At 29.5% G+C, this 14037-nt stretch overlaps 2 protein-coding genes across 2 annotated transcripts; both read left to right on the forward strand.

Annotated features, from left to right (window-relative positions):
- The first annotated feature begins 8892 nt into the window (after positions 1-8892).
- Positions 8893-9441, forward strand: LOC135961730 (barrier-to-autointegration factor-like). Its single transcript, XM_065513284.1, has 2 exons — positions 8893-9098; positions 9172-9441. Exons 1-2 carry the CDS (start codon positions 8973-8975, stop codon positions 9316-9318), a joined length of 273 nt encoding a protein of 90 aa, XP_065369356.1. The 5' UTR covers positions 8893-8972; the 3' UTR covers positions 9319-9441.
- A 3590-nt stretch (positions 9442-13031) lies between these two features.
- LOC135961786 (barrier-to-autointegration factor-like) lies at positions 13032-13533 on the forward strand. The gene is made up of 2 exons (XM_065513378.1): positions 13032-13195; positions 13269-13533. Exons 1-2 carry the CDS (start codon positions 13070-13072, stop codon positions 13413-13415), a joined length of 273 nt encoding a protein of 90 aa, XP_065369450.1. The 5' UTR covers positions 13032-13069; the 3' UTR covers positions 13416-13533.
- The last annotated feature ends 504 nt before the right edge of the window (positions 13534-14037 follow it).

Genomic DNA, 14037 nt, shown 5'->3' on the forward strand with positions numbered 1-14037 from the left:
TAATCAAGAAAAGGAGCTCGATCTGTGATCACTCATATTTCCGACCAAAATTTGATTATTTATATAAAAATTCGAAATATCTAAATTCGCTAATAACTTGGCCAATAAGCGTTTAATCAAGAAAAGCAGCTCGATCTGTGCTCACTCATATTTCTGACCAAAATTCGATTTTTTATATAAAAACTCAAAATATCTAAATTCCCTAATAACTTGGCCAATAATCGATTTTTTATATAAAAACTCAAAATATCTAATTTCGCTAATAACTTGGCCAATAAGAGTTTAATCTAGAAAAAGAGCTCAATTTGTGATCACTCATATTTCTGACCAAAATTTGATTTTTTATATAAAATTCAAAATATCTAAATTCGCTAATAATTTGGCCAATAAGCGTTTAATCAAGAAAAGGAGCTCGATCTGTGATCACTCATGTTTCTTAACAAAAATCGATTTTTTATATAAAAACTCAAAATATCTAAAATCGCTAATAACTTGCCCAACGAACGTTTAATCAAGAAAAGGAGCTCGATCTGTGATCACTCATTTTTCAGACGATTACTTATATAAAAGCTCAAAATATGTTCATTGATTTACATGTATTCTGTTGTTGCAAGACTTAGGTTTGCAAGAACTTAGGTTCTTTGTCGCTCAGTAGCTCAGTAGCGATGTATATTTTATTCATACATAATTCTTTGAAATGTCAATCAATTTTTATTTTTATTACTGAAATGGATAATTCGTTCTATATTTTGTAAATCTGCGACATTTGATTACCAAAATTGAATTTATTTTTCAATATGTAACATATTTTATTTATACTGTAAACTAGTAAAAAATTGCAGTTACGTGATTTTGTATTTTAGCTAACGATATGAAAATATATGTATATTCGCACATACATACATATGTATATAAAAATGGAAATGTTCGTGATTTAAATTAAATGTAAATTGAAACTAAATGTTTCATTTGTTATTATATTGTTAAATTTTTTTTCCACACTATTTCCAGTTGTATTTCAGAAGTTTCTAATTGCATTTCAAAATATTCCATTTATACTTCAGAATTTTCTTTCAGAAACATCCATTTGGTTTTGAGAATTTTCCAAATGCATTTAACAATTTTCTAATTGTATTTCAGAATATTCCAATTATATTTCTGAAATTTCCATTTGTATTTCAGAAAATTCTAATAGCAATACAAATTTCAATTTCTGAAATACTGAATATTGGAAAATTCTGAAATACAATTGGAAATTTCTGAAATATATCTACTTCGAAAACTGTTGGTATAAAACTTATTTTGGATAAATTCTCGCACTAGGGTCCGCAATACAAATCTATATACCCTACACCACCATAATGGGGAGGGTATATTTGGGTTAGTGCTGATGTTTGTAAAATATGTGCTCAGAATCACTTTTTGATATCCGTCTAGTCGTCTCGCAGTGCCACATATTTTGAGTAATTTGTTATGGTCACCGATTTTAAAGTTAGGAGTATGTTACTTATTTGAAAATAAATATCAGTGAACTTCGGGAGCCAACAAATTACAACTCTACTTCAACTATACATGGTGATTCAAAATGGACTATCTCAGTATTTTCTTAAAATTCAGAACTTTTCTTAGGCGGGTAACTTATTAAATTTTAAACATACATAGTTTGTATGAAAAAAATATATTTGAACTTAACTATGTTTAAAATATTGATAAGTTACCCGGCTTAAATTACCATAACAGAATAAATTTTATAAAATTATGTGACTTTTAAGCTATTAGTGCTAAAAAATAAAGCTTTTGTGTATTTTAGAAATTGTAATTTATTATTTTTTTAAAGGTCCATATGACTTGAAAATATCTCAGCAAGTATCCGCCCGTGTGCACTAGAGCAATTTTTCTGACTCTAGGTCAGATATTTTGTCAAAATTTATGAATACGAAAGTTAGAAAAATAATGGGTTTCTATCTAAGTTGTACAGTATCTCCAAAGGTCAATTGAATCGTTTATTTTAAAAACCAGTCAAGTAACAAATTATTGATTTTGAGTAAATTAAATTAAACTAAGCAACCTAAAAATTACATTTACAAAAAGAAAAAGTTATCCATTTGTGTAACTTTCTGATAAACATAAAACTTTTTTTATCTATTATCATTTCAAAACAATGCACAGTGGGCTGAATCGAAATTTTTTGGAAATAAATCTGGCATTTCTAAACGGCTTATACGATCAGAATGAAATTTGACATAGAAGTATTCGAGTTTAAGTTATTAAAATGGGCCCTGCAAATGCTCCAGCGGCGGCGCTATGGGGGCTCAAAGTAGGGTACCTTCGACATGTACAATTTTTAATCACGTGCCATTTTTTTGTTTCCCATCCGATTTCAATGATTTTTACATTTTTGGAAAGCGCTCGGCTAGGTCTTGAAAAAAACATGCTTGTGTGTGCTCGGCTAGGTCTTGAAAAAACATGCTAGTTTGTGCTATTTATCTCTTAAAATTTCCAAGTTATAGGAATTTGAAAATTGAAATTTAAAAATTTTGCCATAAAAAAGGGGACCATTTTTAAAAAAATATAGGCTGTAGTTTTGAACCGAATGGACTCGAATTTTTTTTGTTAGTTAGACAACTAAATTAGCAATAATATGTAATAGACTTCATAGGAATATCAATTGCGGATCTCAAAAAAAAAACGATTTTCAATTTAAAAATTAAAAAAATATTAGATTTTTGCTGTTTTTTGGGAGAAAAGGTGACTTATCTCTATTTTTATTAAAAAAAAACTTTCTTTAAGAACATATAAAAATTTTATGTTTTTCTGTAAGGTATCTATACGGAGAACATTTTGATATAAAAAACATTTCCTATTTTTAGAATGTGTCGTCCCTACGCCCTTCGGAATTTGACCTATTTTTTATCAAAATTTCAAATTTTGAAATGTAAAAAAGAAAATTTTTGGGATTTTCGCTCCAATTTTTAGGAATTGCCGGATTCCCTTGACCTTTTGACACGTTTTTTTTACATTTTGTTATTTAGAATGACAAATGTAAAAATCGCTGAAAATTTCATTGAGATATGTTAATAAATAAAGATTTTATTACATACTAGCTGACCCGACAGATGTTGTCCTGTGCAAGTTAAAAAAATGCTTGTGTTCGATTTGTGAATTTGTGAGAAGCGGTTTAAAAGGGTAAAAATAGTTAAAAAGAAAAAGAACGGAATACATTTAAATCAATGTACATATTTTGAGTTTTTATATAAGTAATCGAATTTTGGTTGGAAAAACGAGTGATCACAGATCGAGCTCATTTTCTTGATTAAACGCTTATTGGCCAAGTTTTTAGAGAATTTAGATATTTTGAGTTTTTATATAAAAAAAATTGATTTTTTGTCAGAAATATGAGTGATCACAGATCGAGCTCCTTTTCTTAATTAATCGCTTATTGGCCAAGTTATTAGCGAATTTAGATATTTTGAGTTTTTATATAAAAAATCGATTTTTGGCTAGAAATATGAGTGATCACATACCGATGTATTTTGCAGATGTATTTAATAAGTGGGCGTATTAATGGACGTGGACAATTTTTATTTATGTAAAATCTTTTGCGGACTATGTAGTGCGAACATTAAAAAAAAATTTTAGATATATCGAAACAAATTGTCGTGGTCAATTTTTCTTTCAGTAAAAACTTAAATTGGATTACTATGATCATTTAAACAAAAAATTAGCCAAATCGGTGTAGCCGTTTTCCGATTTTAAATAAATCGAAAAAAGTGGACGTATAAGTGGGCATGGTCAATTGTTCGTTCCGTAAAAACCTAAGTTGGGCTATGACCAAAAATTTGTCTAAATCGGTCCGGCCGTTCTCTACTGATGCAATTACCAACGACATTTGATTTTTATTCATATAGATTATATATTTATTGAGTTTTTAAAACGAAAATTTGCATACAAATTTTAATAGTTAATAGAATTGCAATATCAGGAGGAATTTGATCCACATTTATTCCGAATGATTATTTTTTTTTGTTTAGATAAAATAATTTTTGGTCTAACAAAGAAAATTTCAAGTCAATATCTCCATTAGATTCAAAAATATGCCACTTTAAAACTCCGTCCTTCAAAAATATTGCACATTTTCATATTTGAATGTGACTAAGTCAGAACAATTGACTGGTTGTTAAATAAAATATGAAGAAAAATTATACAATTTTTTTATGATGAAAAGTGCAATATTTTTGAAGAACGGAGTTTCGGAAAAAAATGTCAAACATTTTTTATTATTTTTTTGCGAAAGGTTGAAGAAATAGCTATCTAAACTATTTTGGACACATTTTGCTAAGAACAATAGGTAATAAGTCACATGGATGAGAAAAAAACCACCTGGGGGGTTACTTCCTAATTCGATTCAAAAGGAAATCTATTCGAATTTCAATGTAACTGCCCTGTTTGGCAAAAATGTAAAATTTTGACCCCCTCTAACTCAGAGAGTTTTACACCGATCTTGTTGAAAAATTGTGTCTGAATTAGTATCCTATAGAACTAACCTTGATGCATTCCATACCGATCGGAAGACATCGATTTCAAAAGTTGGCTCACTTGACATGAACCATATTCAATTTTCACTCATAGTGCAAAAAATGGCCCAAGAGGACATACAAATGAAATTCGAGCTAACTTTTCAAAAGTCTTTGGCAGTTTTGTTAAGTTAATGGAGAACTTTCATTTCCCATTGAAGTTGTTGTATGGGCCGTAGCGAGTTTTGTACAATATTAGTATTTTTTGCATCAACTAAGAAATTTTTGAGAATTTCAGTGATTTAAGGAATGGGCAAAAATATGGACCGATATTCACGAAATCCAGTAATAGGATTACTGGACAAAAATTATAGAACTATGCATAATAAATTTCAGTGAATTTATCAATAATATTTTAATTGAATTAAATTTTGTATTCCCAAATTAAAATTTAAAATTAAATTTTGTATTCCCAAAAATAAATTTGAATAATAATCATAATATGATTTCATTGGATCATAATATGAAATCATAAATATAATCACATTGGATCATTATATGATTTCATTGGATCATATTATGATTTCATTGGATCATAATATGATTACTTCCGTACATATTATGTTCATATATGACAAGATATGATGCTAATAATAATCATAATATGTTACTCTTAGATTATGTTTTTCACAACCATGTTTTTTCGCTGATTGTAGCACCATATTTCTGGAATAAATTTATATGGGGCCTAGGAGAAATCATGGAACGATTCTTACCATTTTCAACAGAGTTAGTCCTTTTATCATAAACATCAAATAACGATAAATAGGGCAATGCTTAGGGCAATGATACATTTTTTTGTTGAAATCCTGCTAAGTTTGTTTGTGAATTTTAGACATGATAGATGGACATAACTTAGAATTTCATAAGAATCAGTAGTTATATATTACTTTGTTGGGTCTTAGATGATTATATCTCAATGTTACACACAGAATGACCAAATTATATACATATATCGTCATTCACCACTTATTGTGATTTTTTCATTAAAACTTCTCTGTCTTTGCTATATTTCAACATAATAAGGTAAATTTTACATTCGTTACATAAAAAATTATATTTAGAATCGGGCTATTCCAAAAAAAAATCCAGCCTTTCCAACCTTTGATATTAGGACTAAAAAGTTTACGCGGGCCAAAGTTGGGCATTTTCTAATTAACTAAAAAATAAGATATTATGTTTAAAAATATTTTTTTTGCTATTTTTATACGTCGCTTTTAAACTAAAATACAACTGAAAATTAAAAACGGCTGTGCCAAATCTTATATGTATACTAGGGTGGGTCAATTTTTTTGACTACTAAGCGTATAGCAAATTCCTAATCTACGGAAAATTCTAAGAACTTTGTGTTCCGATTTCAAAAAGTTACATATATATAGAATCTTCTCGTCCATATTGTGGAAATTACAAACGGAATGACAAACTTATATATACACTTCTCACGAAGGTGAAGGGTATAAAAACAAAAGAAACTTGTCGAACATATCTAAGTATAGAAATTTCGTTGCCGACCCAATGAGCGATAAACCTCTCACAGATGTGGCGAGCGCAGGAGAGACTTTGGGTGAACGTTTAAAATAAGCTGGTTTCGATAGAGTAATGTGCTGTTTTTCTATAGCGAACGAGTACTTTGAGTCAGGGTTCCCAGATTGTTTTGGAGACTTATCCCCAAATTTAAAATTTTCATCCCCGAAATTCCTCAAAAAAAAAACAAACATCCCCAGTGAAAATACTAGTTTAATTTTAATTCAAACATATTTATATCGAGCCTTAACCGCGAAAATAACGTAAGCGCCAAAAATCAAATTTTATAGGATAGTTTTTTTCGTTTTTTTTTTAAGTTGTGCGAAGGATTTCTTTGAAAATTAAAATGTAGTCTATTAATGGTATCATACATGCGATAAGTGCATTTTTAAGTTAATTTTGTGAGCAACAAATTTGTTTTGGAGCTTACGTTGTTTACCTCTATGCTTTACAAAGAAAAATATTTTCTTAAGTATCGAAAAAATATATTTTCTTAAAGTATGCAGTAAATTAAACATTTTGGGATGTTCCAGGCCAACTCGTTATGAAAACATTGAGGAATACTTTTTTATTGCTAAGAGCTTTCTTTCATATCATTAAATTTATGTGTTGTATACCGGAGGAGATCCACGGACCGTAGAAGTATTTAAATCAATGTTAATAGTCTTTTCCTCGCTATTGTCTAAATAGCAGTATTTAATTGTAATCACGGTTGTATCAAAAACTGCAGACCACATCGAGCTTAATTTTATTTTTTTTGGAAGAAGCAGATCAGAAAACATTTTCCAGTTTAGAAAATCAGAGTCATAACCGTAAGGGTTTGTTCTTGCACTTCGACTAACTGTAGGCCACTCACTAGGATCCCATACAGTTCGGATTCGAGTAAATGATTATATTGTGCTGTGAATAGAATCAACAGGCATCATGGTAAGACCTGGTAGTAAGTAAGTAATTTTAATAGATTTAATGAATTTGGATGATATAATGAAATAAGCTATCATGGTTAACATGGCTTTATTATGATTTTGCCAGGCACAGCTATCGCAATACAAACCGTTCACAGTTTTCCGTTTATCTAAAATAAGAAGATATTTGTACATTGCAGAACAAATTTCATTACAACATCGTTTGCCGTCTTTTTCACCCCATAAAAAACACAATCCATAAACACTTAAATTGTAATACTAGTATTTCCTTGAACAAAACAGTGTAATATTTATACCCTACACCACCATAACGCCCAAGAATATTAGTCTAGCACCCACCTTAAAGTATACCGATCAGAATCACTTTCTGAGTCGATTAAACGATGTCCGCCCGTCCGTCTGGCTGGCTGGCTCTCCATGTAAAGCTTGTGCACAGAGTACAGGTCGAAATTTTGTACATATAATTTTTTCGGCCCAAGGACGGAGCTTATTGAAACTGGCTGAAATCGGTCCATTATTTCACCTAGCCCCCATACAAATGTCCTACCGATTGGACTTTATCGGTCATAAATGTTTAATTTATATGGATATATATACAAATTTTGCTCCAAATAAGTTTTATATATACGGAATTCATGTCACCAAATGTTATAGTGTTCGACCCATAATTAGTTATAGCTCCCATATAAGACCCGCTTCCAAAAATCACTTTAACGTGCATAAATCTCTTAAAAATGTTGCTATACACATAAAATTCAACATAAAAAACTTTCATGTAAACATAAATCACACGACCTAATTTCATGGTGATCGGTCCATAATTTGTCATAGCTCCCATATAAGGCACATTTCGAAAATCGCTCAAAAATATAAATTATTGGAATTAAAAAAAAAATGATTTTGCTCTTTTTCTTAGTGTAGGGTATTATATGGTCGGGCTTGACCAACCATACTTTCTTACTTGTTTTACTATGAGGCATATTCAAAACTATTTGAAGGTCGAAACTAGCTCCTTCAAAAAAATTCTTAAACTTAAATTCTTCTGTTTGGATGTGACGACTGCTGTCTAAATTTTTTCCTTGATCACATTTAGTACATCTATCTTTTTGTATTTCAATTTCTTTTGATTTTCTCTCTAGTTCTTCGGCTACACTTACTTTCATTTACTGCCCCTTTTTGCTTTTATGTCGCTTACGATATAATTGAAATTGCGATATCTCTGTATATATAAACACTTAATTTTCATTATTTCGGGTGTTGCTGCGCACGAAAGTTTTCTATCGATTTTCATTAAAAAGTCAATTTTGAAAAAAATTTCGCTTACGTTATTTTGCTCGGTTAGGGCTCGATATGTACTTTATTTGTTCTACAATTCTTTTTATTTTATTTATATAGCATGCATAATAATTTAAAAAATAAAATTTATAATCACCCTTAAAAAAATTAAAATTGCACAAAACGTTGTATTTTTAACAAACCATAACCAACTGTAAGATAACTTAGATTGTAATTTTCCATTTAATTTTGAAATGAATACCCTTCTTTATATACAGTTAAATTTCAGATTTTATTCCATAAGAAATACCTTGAGAAAAATATTCAATTTCCCAGGTGGAATTATGCTTTTTTTCCATTTTTACAAATTCTTTTTCTAAAACAAACATTCACGTCTAACTGCTCAACTGCTCCTCTATATCCCCAAACCCAATTATTTATCCCCATTTACAAAATAAAATCCCCAATTTGGGGAAAAATCCCCTAATCTGACAGCACTGCTTCGAGTGGAAATTTAACATGTGTTTTGTTATTGTAACAAAAACAAAATACATGTAAAACGTCCACTCAAAGCACTCATTCGCTATCGAAAAACAGCACATAAGCTAAAGTATAGTTGATCGTTTTATATTTAATTCATAAAAGTTTGTATCATAGAGAAAGCGAAACAATCATGGCGACCACTTCAAAAAAGCATAGAGATTTCGTATCCGATCCTATGGGTGAAAAACCTGTCACAGATCTGGCGGGAATAGGAACGATTTTGGGTGCTCGTTTAAATGAATCTGGCTTCAATAAAGTAAGTTTTATCATACATAGATGATAGTAGAATATTTAATTAACACAATGTGTAATTCGGTAAATTATTATAGGCAAATACTGTGCTCGGTCAACATTTAGTGTTACAGAGAAACGAATATCTTTTTACGAAATGGATTAAAAATACCTGTTATGCCAATTCTAAACAAGCTAAGGATTGCTTCAACTGCCTCAATGAATGGTGTGATCAGTTCTTGTAATTAACATCTGTTTAAATGTTACAATTTACAAACTAACGTGTATTGAAAATATTGTAATTTATACATAAATATGTAGGATTTTATCAATAAAGCAAACAATACACCAATTTTTTAATTACATAAGTACATAAGTATTTTATTTTATTATTTTCAAAACTAATGCAAGGGGTTTGCCATATCACAACACAGCAAATATCAGTAAACCAATTACCAAAAACGGATCTACAGGTATTTTCTATAAACTTTAATCGGCTGGGGCTAAGACTTGCCGCAAGCCCCCTGAAGTTTTGAGGTGCATTTACAAGGGGCATTAAAAAGTTACTTTTGCAATTTAACTTAAAAGAATAGAAATGTGTACAAAAATTCATTAAAAAATATTAAAGTTATTAAAAATTCAAATTCATATTTTGAGAAATATTAAAATAAAAAATCATATATCCATATTTACTTGTAAATGACTTTCTGTGTTCGTAGGATACTGTTAACCTATTCGACAGTTTCAAAACTCCATTTGCAAATTTTTAAAAATTATGTTAAACAAATTTCAGAATAATTTGATCTTCACATTCAGATTTAATGAGAACTAGCTGAACAGACAGACGTTGTCCAGTCGAAGTTAAAAAAATGCTTGTGTTTGATTTGTGAATTTGTGAGAAGCGTTTTGAAAAGGGTTAAAATAGTTTAAAAAAAAAATATGAGTGATGACAGATCGAGGTCCTTTTCAGGATTCAACGCTTATTGGCCAAGTTATTAGCGAATTTAGATATTGAGAGTTTTTATATAAGTAATCGAATTATGGTCTGAAATATGATTGATCACAGAATGATGTTTTGTGCAGATGTATTTAATAAGTGGGCGTATTAGTGGACGTTGACAATTTTTATTTATATAAAAACTATTGGCGTGTTCAATTTTTCTTTCAGTAAAAACTTAAATTTGATTACTATCGATGTAGCCGTTTTCTAATTTTAGATAAATCGAAAAAAGTGGGCGTAAAAGTGGGCGTGGTTAATTTTTCATTCCGTAAAAACCTAAGTTGAGCTATGAACAAAATTTTAACAAAAAAAATTGTCTAAATCGGTCCGGACGTTCTCTACTGATGCAATTACCAACAAACGACATTTGATTTTTATCGTTAACATCAGTAAATTTTAACCTCTTATGGTGGCTAAAATAATCTCTTAAGAATAAAACACATCTTAAATGCTTTGGAGTATATCGTTTTATTTAAAGTTAAAGTTTTTAAAATACCAAAACTCATAAAAACACTCTTTTAGAAAAAAACCGATTATTCGAGGAAAAATTTGAGTTTTTCAAAAAAACCGAAACCGACTTAACCAAAAAAACCTAGTACATATGTTATCTTTGTAATGCAAAGAGAAGTAAATGGGTTACTTTATATATCGTAGGTAATCTAGCGTGAAATCAGTTGTCACTTTAGTGTCTTTAAGTAATCTAGAGTGTAGTCACTTCCAACTTTTTTGATACTGCACTTTAGAAATTAGTTATATTACTCAAATTATAAATTAGTTTTATACCAACCAGGATCTAAAACCAAATGCTTAAAATTAGAAATATTTAAATAAACAATTAAAACTATTATCCATAGATGTTCAATATATGACATCAACATTTTCAATTACATTTTATTTTAAACGAAATTTCCAAAAAAAAAACAAAAAACTATTCTTTATTCTAATAAACGTTAAATGCTGATTGAAAATGTATATTCTAACAATTGTACCTATTTTGGGTTAAGCTTATTATCATACAAAAATAAATGACTCATGCTTTAGGAACTTGGGAAAAAATTTAAATAATGAAATGCATCGTCAATGATTAATTGTGATTAATTGAATAAAAAACAAGTAAGGAAATATGGTCGGTCAAGCCCGACCATATAATACCCTACACTAAGTAAAAGAGCTATTTTGTGAGTATACCAACATTTTTAAGCGATTTATGCACGTTAAAGTGATTTTCGGAAGCGGGTCTATATGGGAGCTATGACAAATTATAGACCGATCGTAACAAAATTTTGTGACATGAATTTTGTATATATAAAACTTATTTGGAGTGCAATTTGTGTAGATACATATATAAATTAAACATTTATGACCGATAAAGTCCAATTTCGGAAGGACATTTGTATGGGGGATAGGTGAAATAATGGACCGATTTCCGCCAGTTTCAATACGCTTGGCCCTTGGGTCGAAAAAATAATATGTACCAAGTCTGATCGAAATATTTTCAAAATTGCGACCTGTACTCTGCGACCTGTACCATTTTTTGACTCAACATTGACGACTATGTCGACGACGCCAAATAGAATAATAGGACAGTCTAAATTAAATTTTTTTCGTCAGAGAAAATTACTTTTTTCCACTCATCTGTCCATTTCATATATTTTCTTGCGAAATTTAGACGATTTTCTTTATGGACGCCAAATAGAATAAGGGTGAATACATATATAAATGTTACTTATTTCGAAAAAAAAAAATTAAAATTGCACAAAACGTTGTATTTTTAACAAACCTAACCAACTGTAAGATTGTAATTTTCCATTTAATTTTGAAATGAATACCCTTCTTTATATACAGTTAAATTTCAGATTTTATTCCATAAGAAATACCTTGAGAAAAATATTCAATTTCCCAGGTGGAATTATGCTTTTTTTGCAATTTTTACAAATTCTTTTTCTAAAACAAACATTCACGTCTATTGATAACACAACAATAATAACAAGAATTTACAGTATAAAATGTCAAATAGCATATTGTTAAAATTTTACGACTTATCAGACTTAGAGCCAGTTTATGACTTCGTATTTAAATATGAATTATATTTAAGTTCTATTTAAATACGAAAATGAGTTTCTCAGTGCTTTTTTAAATGATATTTAAATGGCCAACGTTGGTCATTTAAATTCTATTTAAGTTTCATAAACTACCATATGTTTTTGACAGCTGACTTTTGTTGTTTGGTTTTTTTTCACTCTATTGTAGTAAAAAAAAAACAAACAACAGCGTCTTGCTAAAAAAAAGCGTCTTGCAAAAACTACAATTCCGATGCGGGGCTATTGGAGCTTCTTTTGTGCATTTTCCTACCAATAATTTTATTGTTTAATAAACTTTTATTTCTTATTGGGCAAAATGTATCAATTTTTGTTTTGGTTGAACAGCTGTTTTAAGCAAAACTATCGATAAATTTTTGATATTTAGTAGTGCTACCATACTTTTATCTTATTTAAATAAGACAAATTATGTAGCACTGAAAAACTCAAACTGTATTTAAATACAACTTAATTTTAAGTTAAAATTAACTAAATACGTATTTAAATAACAAGTCAAAAACTGGGCATTATAGTTCAATGTTTTCTTTCGATTTTAAAATAATCTCTTACATAAATTAAATAAACTGAAACGAAAAAATAAAAATCCCCAAAAAGATTCTAAAAATCACCAAAACATACAATATTTCCCCAACTGTTCCCCTATATCCCCAAACCCAATTATTTATCCCCATTTACAAAATAAAATCCCCAATTTGGGGAAAAATCCCCTAATCTGACAGCACTGCTTCGAGTGGAAATTTAACATGTGTTTTGTTATTGTAACAAAAACAAAATACATGTAAAACGTCCACTCAAAGCACTCATTCGCTATCGAAAAACAGCACATAAGCTAAAGTATAGTTGATCGTTTTATATTTAATTCATAAAAGTTTGTATCATAGAGAAAGCGAAACAATCATGGCGAGCACTTCAAAAAAGCATAGAGATTTCGTCTCCGATCCTATGGGTGAAAAACCTGTCACAGATCTGGCGGGAATAGGAACGATTTTGGGTGATCGTTTAAATGAAGCTGGCTTCAATAAAGTAAGTTTTATCATACATAGATGATAGTAGAATATTTAATTAACGCAATGTGTAATTCGGTAAATTATTATAGGCAAATGCTGTGCTCGGTCAATATTTAGTGTTACAGAGAAACGAATATCGTTTTACGGAATGGATTCAAACTACCTGTAATGCCAATTCTAAACAAGCTAAGGATTGCTTCAACTGCCTCAATGAATGGTGTGATCAGTTCTTGTAATTAACATCTGTATAAATATTACAATTTACAAACTAATGTGTATTGAAAATATTGTAAGTTATACATAAATATGTAGGATTTTATCAATAAAGCAACAATACAGCAATATTTTAATTATACCATGCATAAGTATTTTATTTTATTATTTTAAAAACTAATGCAAGGGGTTTGTCATATCACAACACAGCAAATATCAGTAAACCAATTACCAAAAACGGATCTATTTTCTATGAACTTTAATCGGCTGGGGCTAAGGTCTGCCGCAAGCCCCCTGAAGTTTTGAGGTGCATTTACTAGGGGCATTAAAAAATTACTTTTGCAATTTAATTTAAAAGAATAGAAATGTGTACAAAAATTCATTAAAAAATGTTAAAGTTATTACAAATTCAAAAGGCCACTAGAACAAGAAATGTAGGAAAAAAATTAACATATTTTGAGAAATATTAAAATAAAAGACAGTTTCAAAACTCCATTTTCATATTTTTAAAAATTATGTTAAACAAATTTCAGATTATTTTGATCTTCACATTCAGATTTAATGAGAATTAGCTGACCAGACAGACGTTGTCCTGTCCAAGTTAAAAAAATGCTTGTGTTTGATTTGTGAATTTGTGAGAAGCGG

The sequence above is a fragment of the Calliphora vicina genome, chromosome 5 (assembly GCF_958450345.1).
Source record: "Calliphora vicina chromosome 5, idCalVici1.1, whole genome shotgun sequence".
NCBI classification, from domain to species: Eukaryota; Metazoa; Arthropoda; class Insecta; order Diptera; family Calliphoridae; genus Calliphora; species Calliphora vicina.

Excerpts from the sequence above, each read along its gene's own strand:
- LOC135961730 (XM_065513284.1), top strand. The coding sequence starts at position 8,973 with ATGGCGACCACTTCAAAAAAGCATAGAGATTTCGTATCCGATCCTATG. Across the intron at positions 9,099-9,171 it reads ATGAATCTGGCTTCAATAAA|GCAAATACTGTGCTCGGTCA; the intron begins GTAAGTTTTATC and ends AAATTATTATAG.
- LOC135961786 (XM_065513378.1), top strand. The coding sequence starts at position 13,070 with ATGGCGAGCACTTCAAAAAAGCATAGAGATTTCGTCTCCGATCCTATG. Across the intron at positions 13,196-13,268 it reads ATGAAGCTGGCTTCAATAAA|GCAAATGCTGTGCTCGGTCA; the intron begins GTAAGTTTTATC and ends AAATTATTATAG.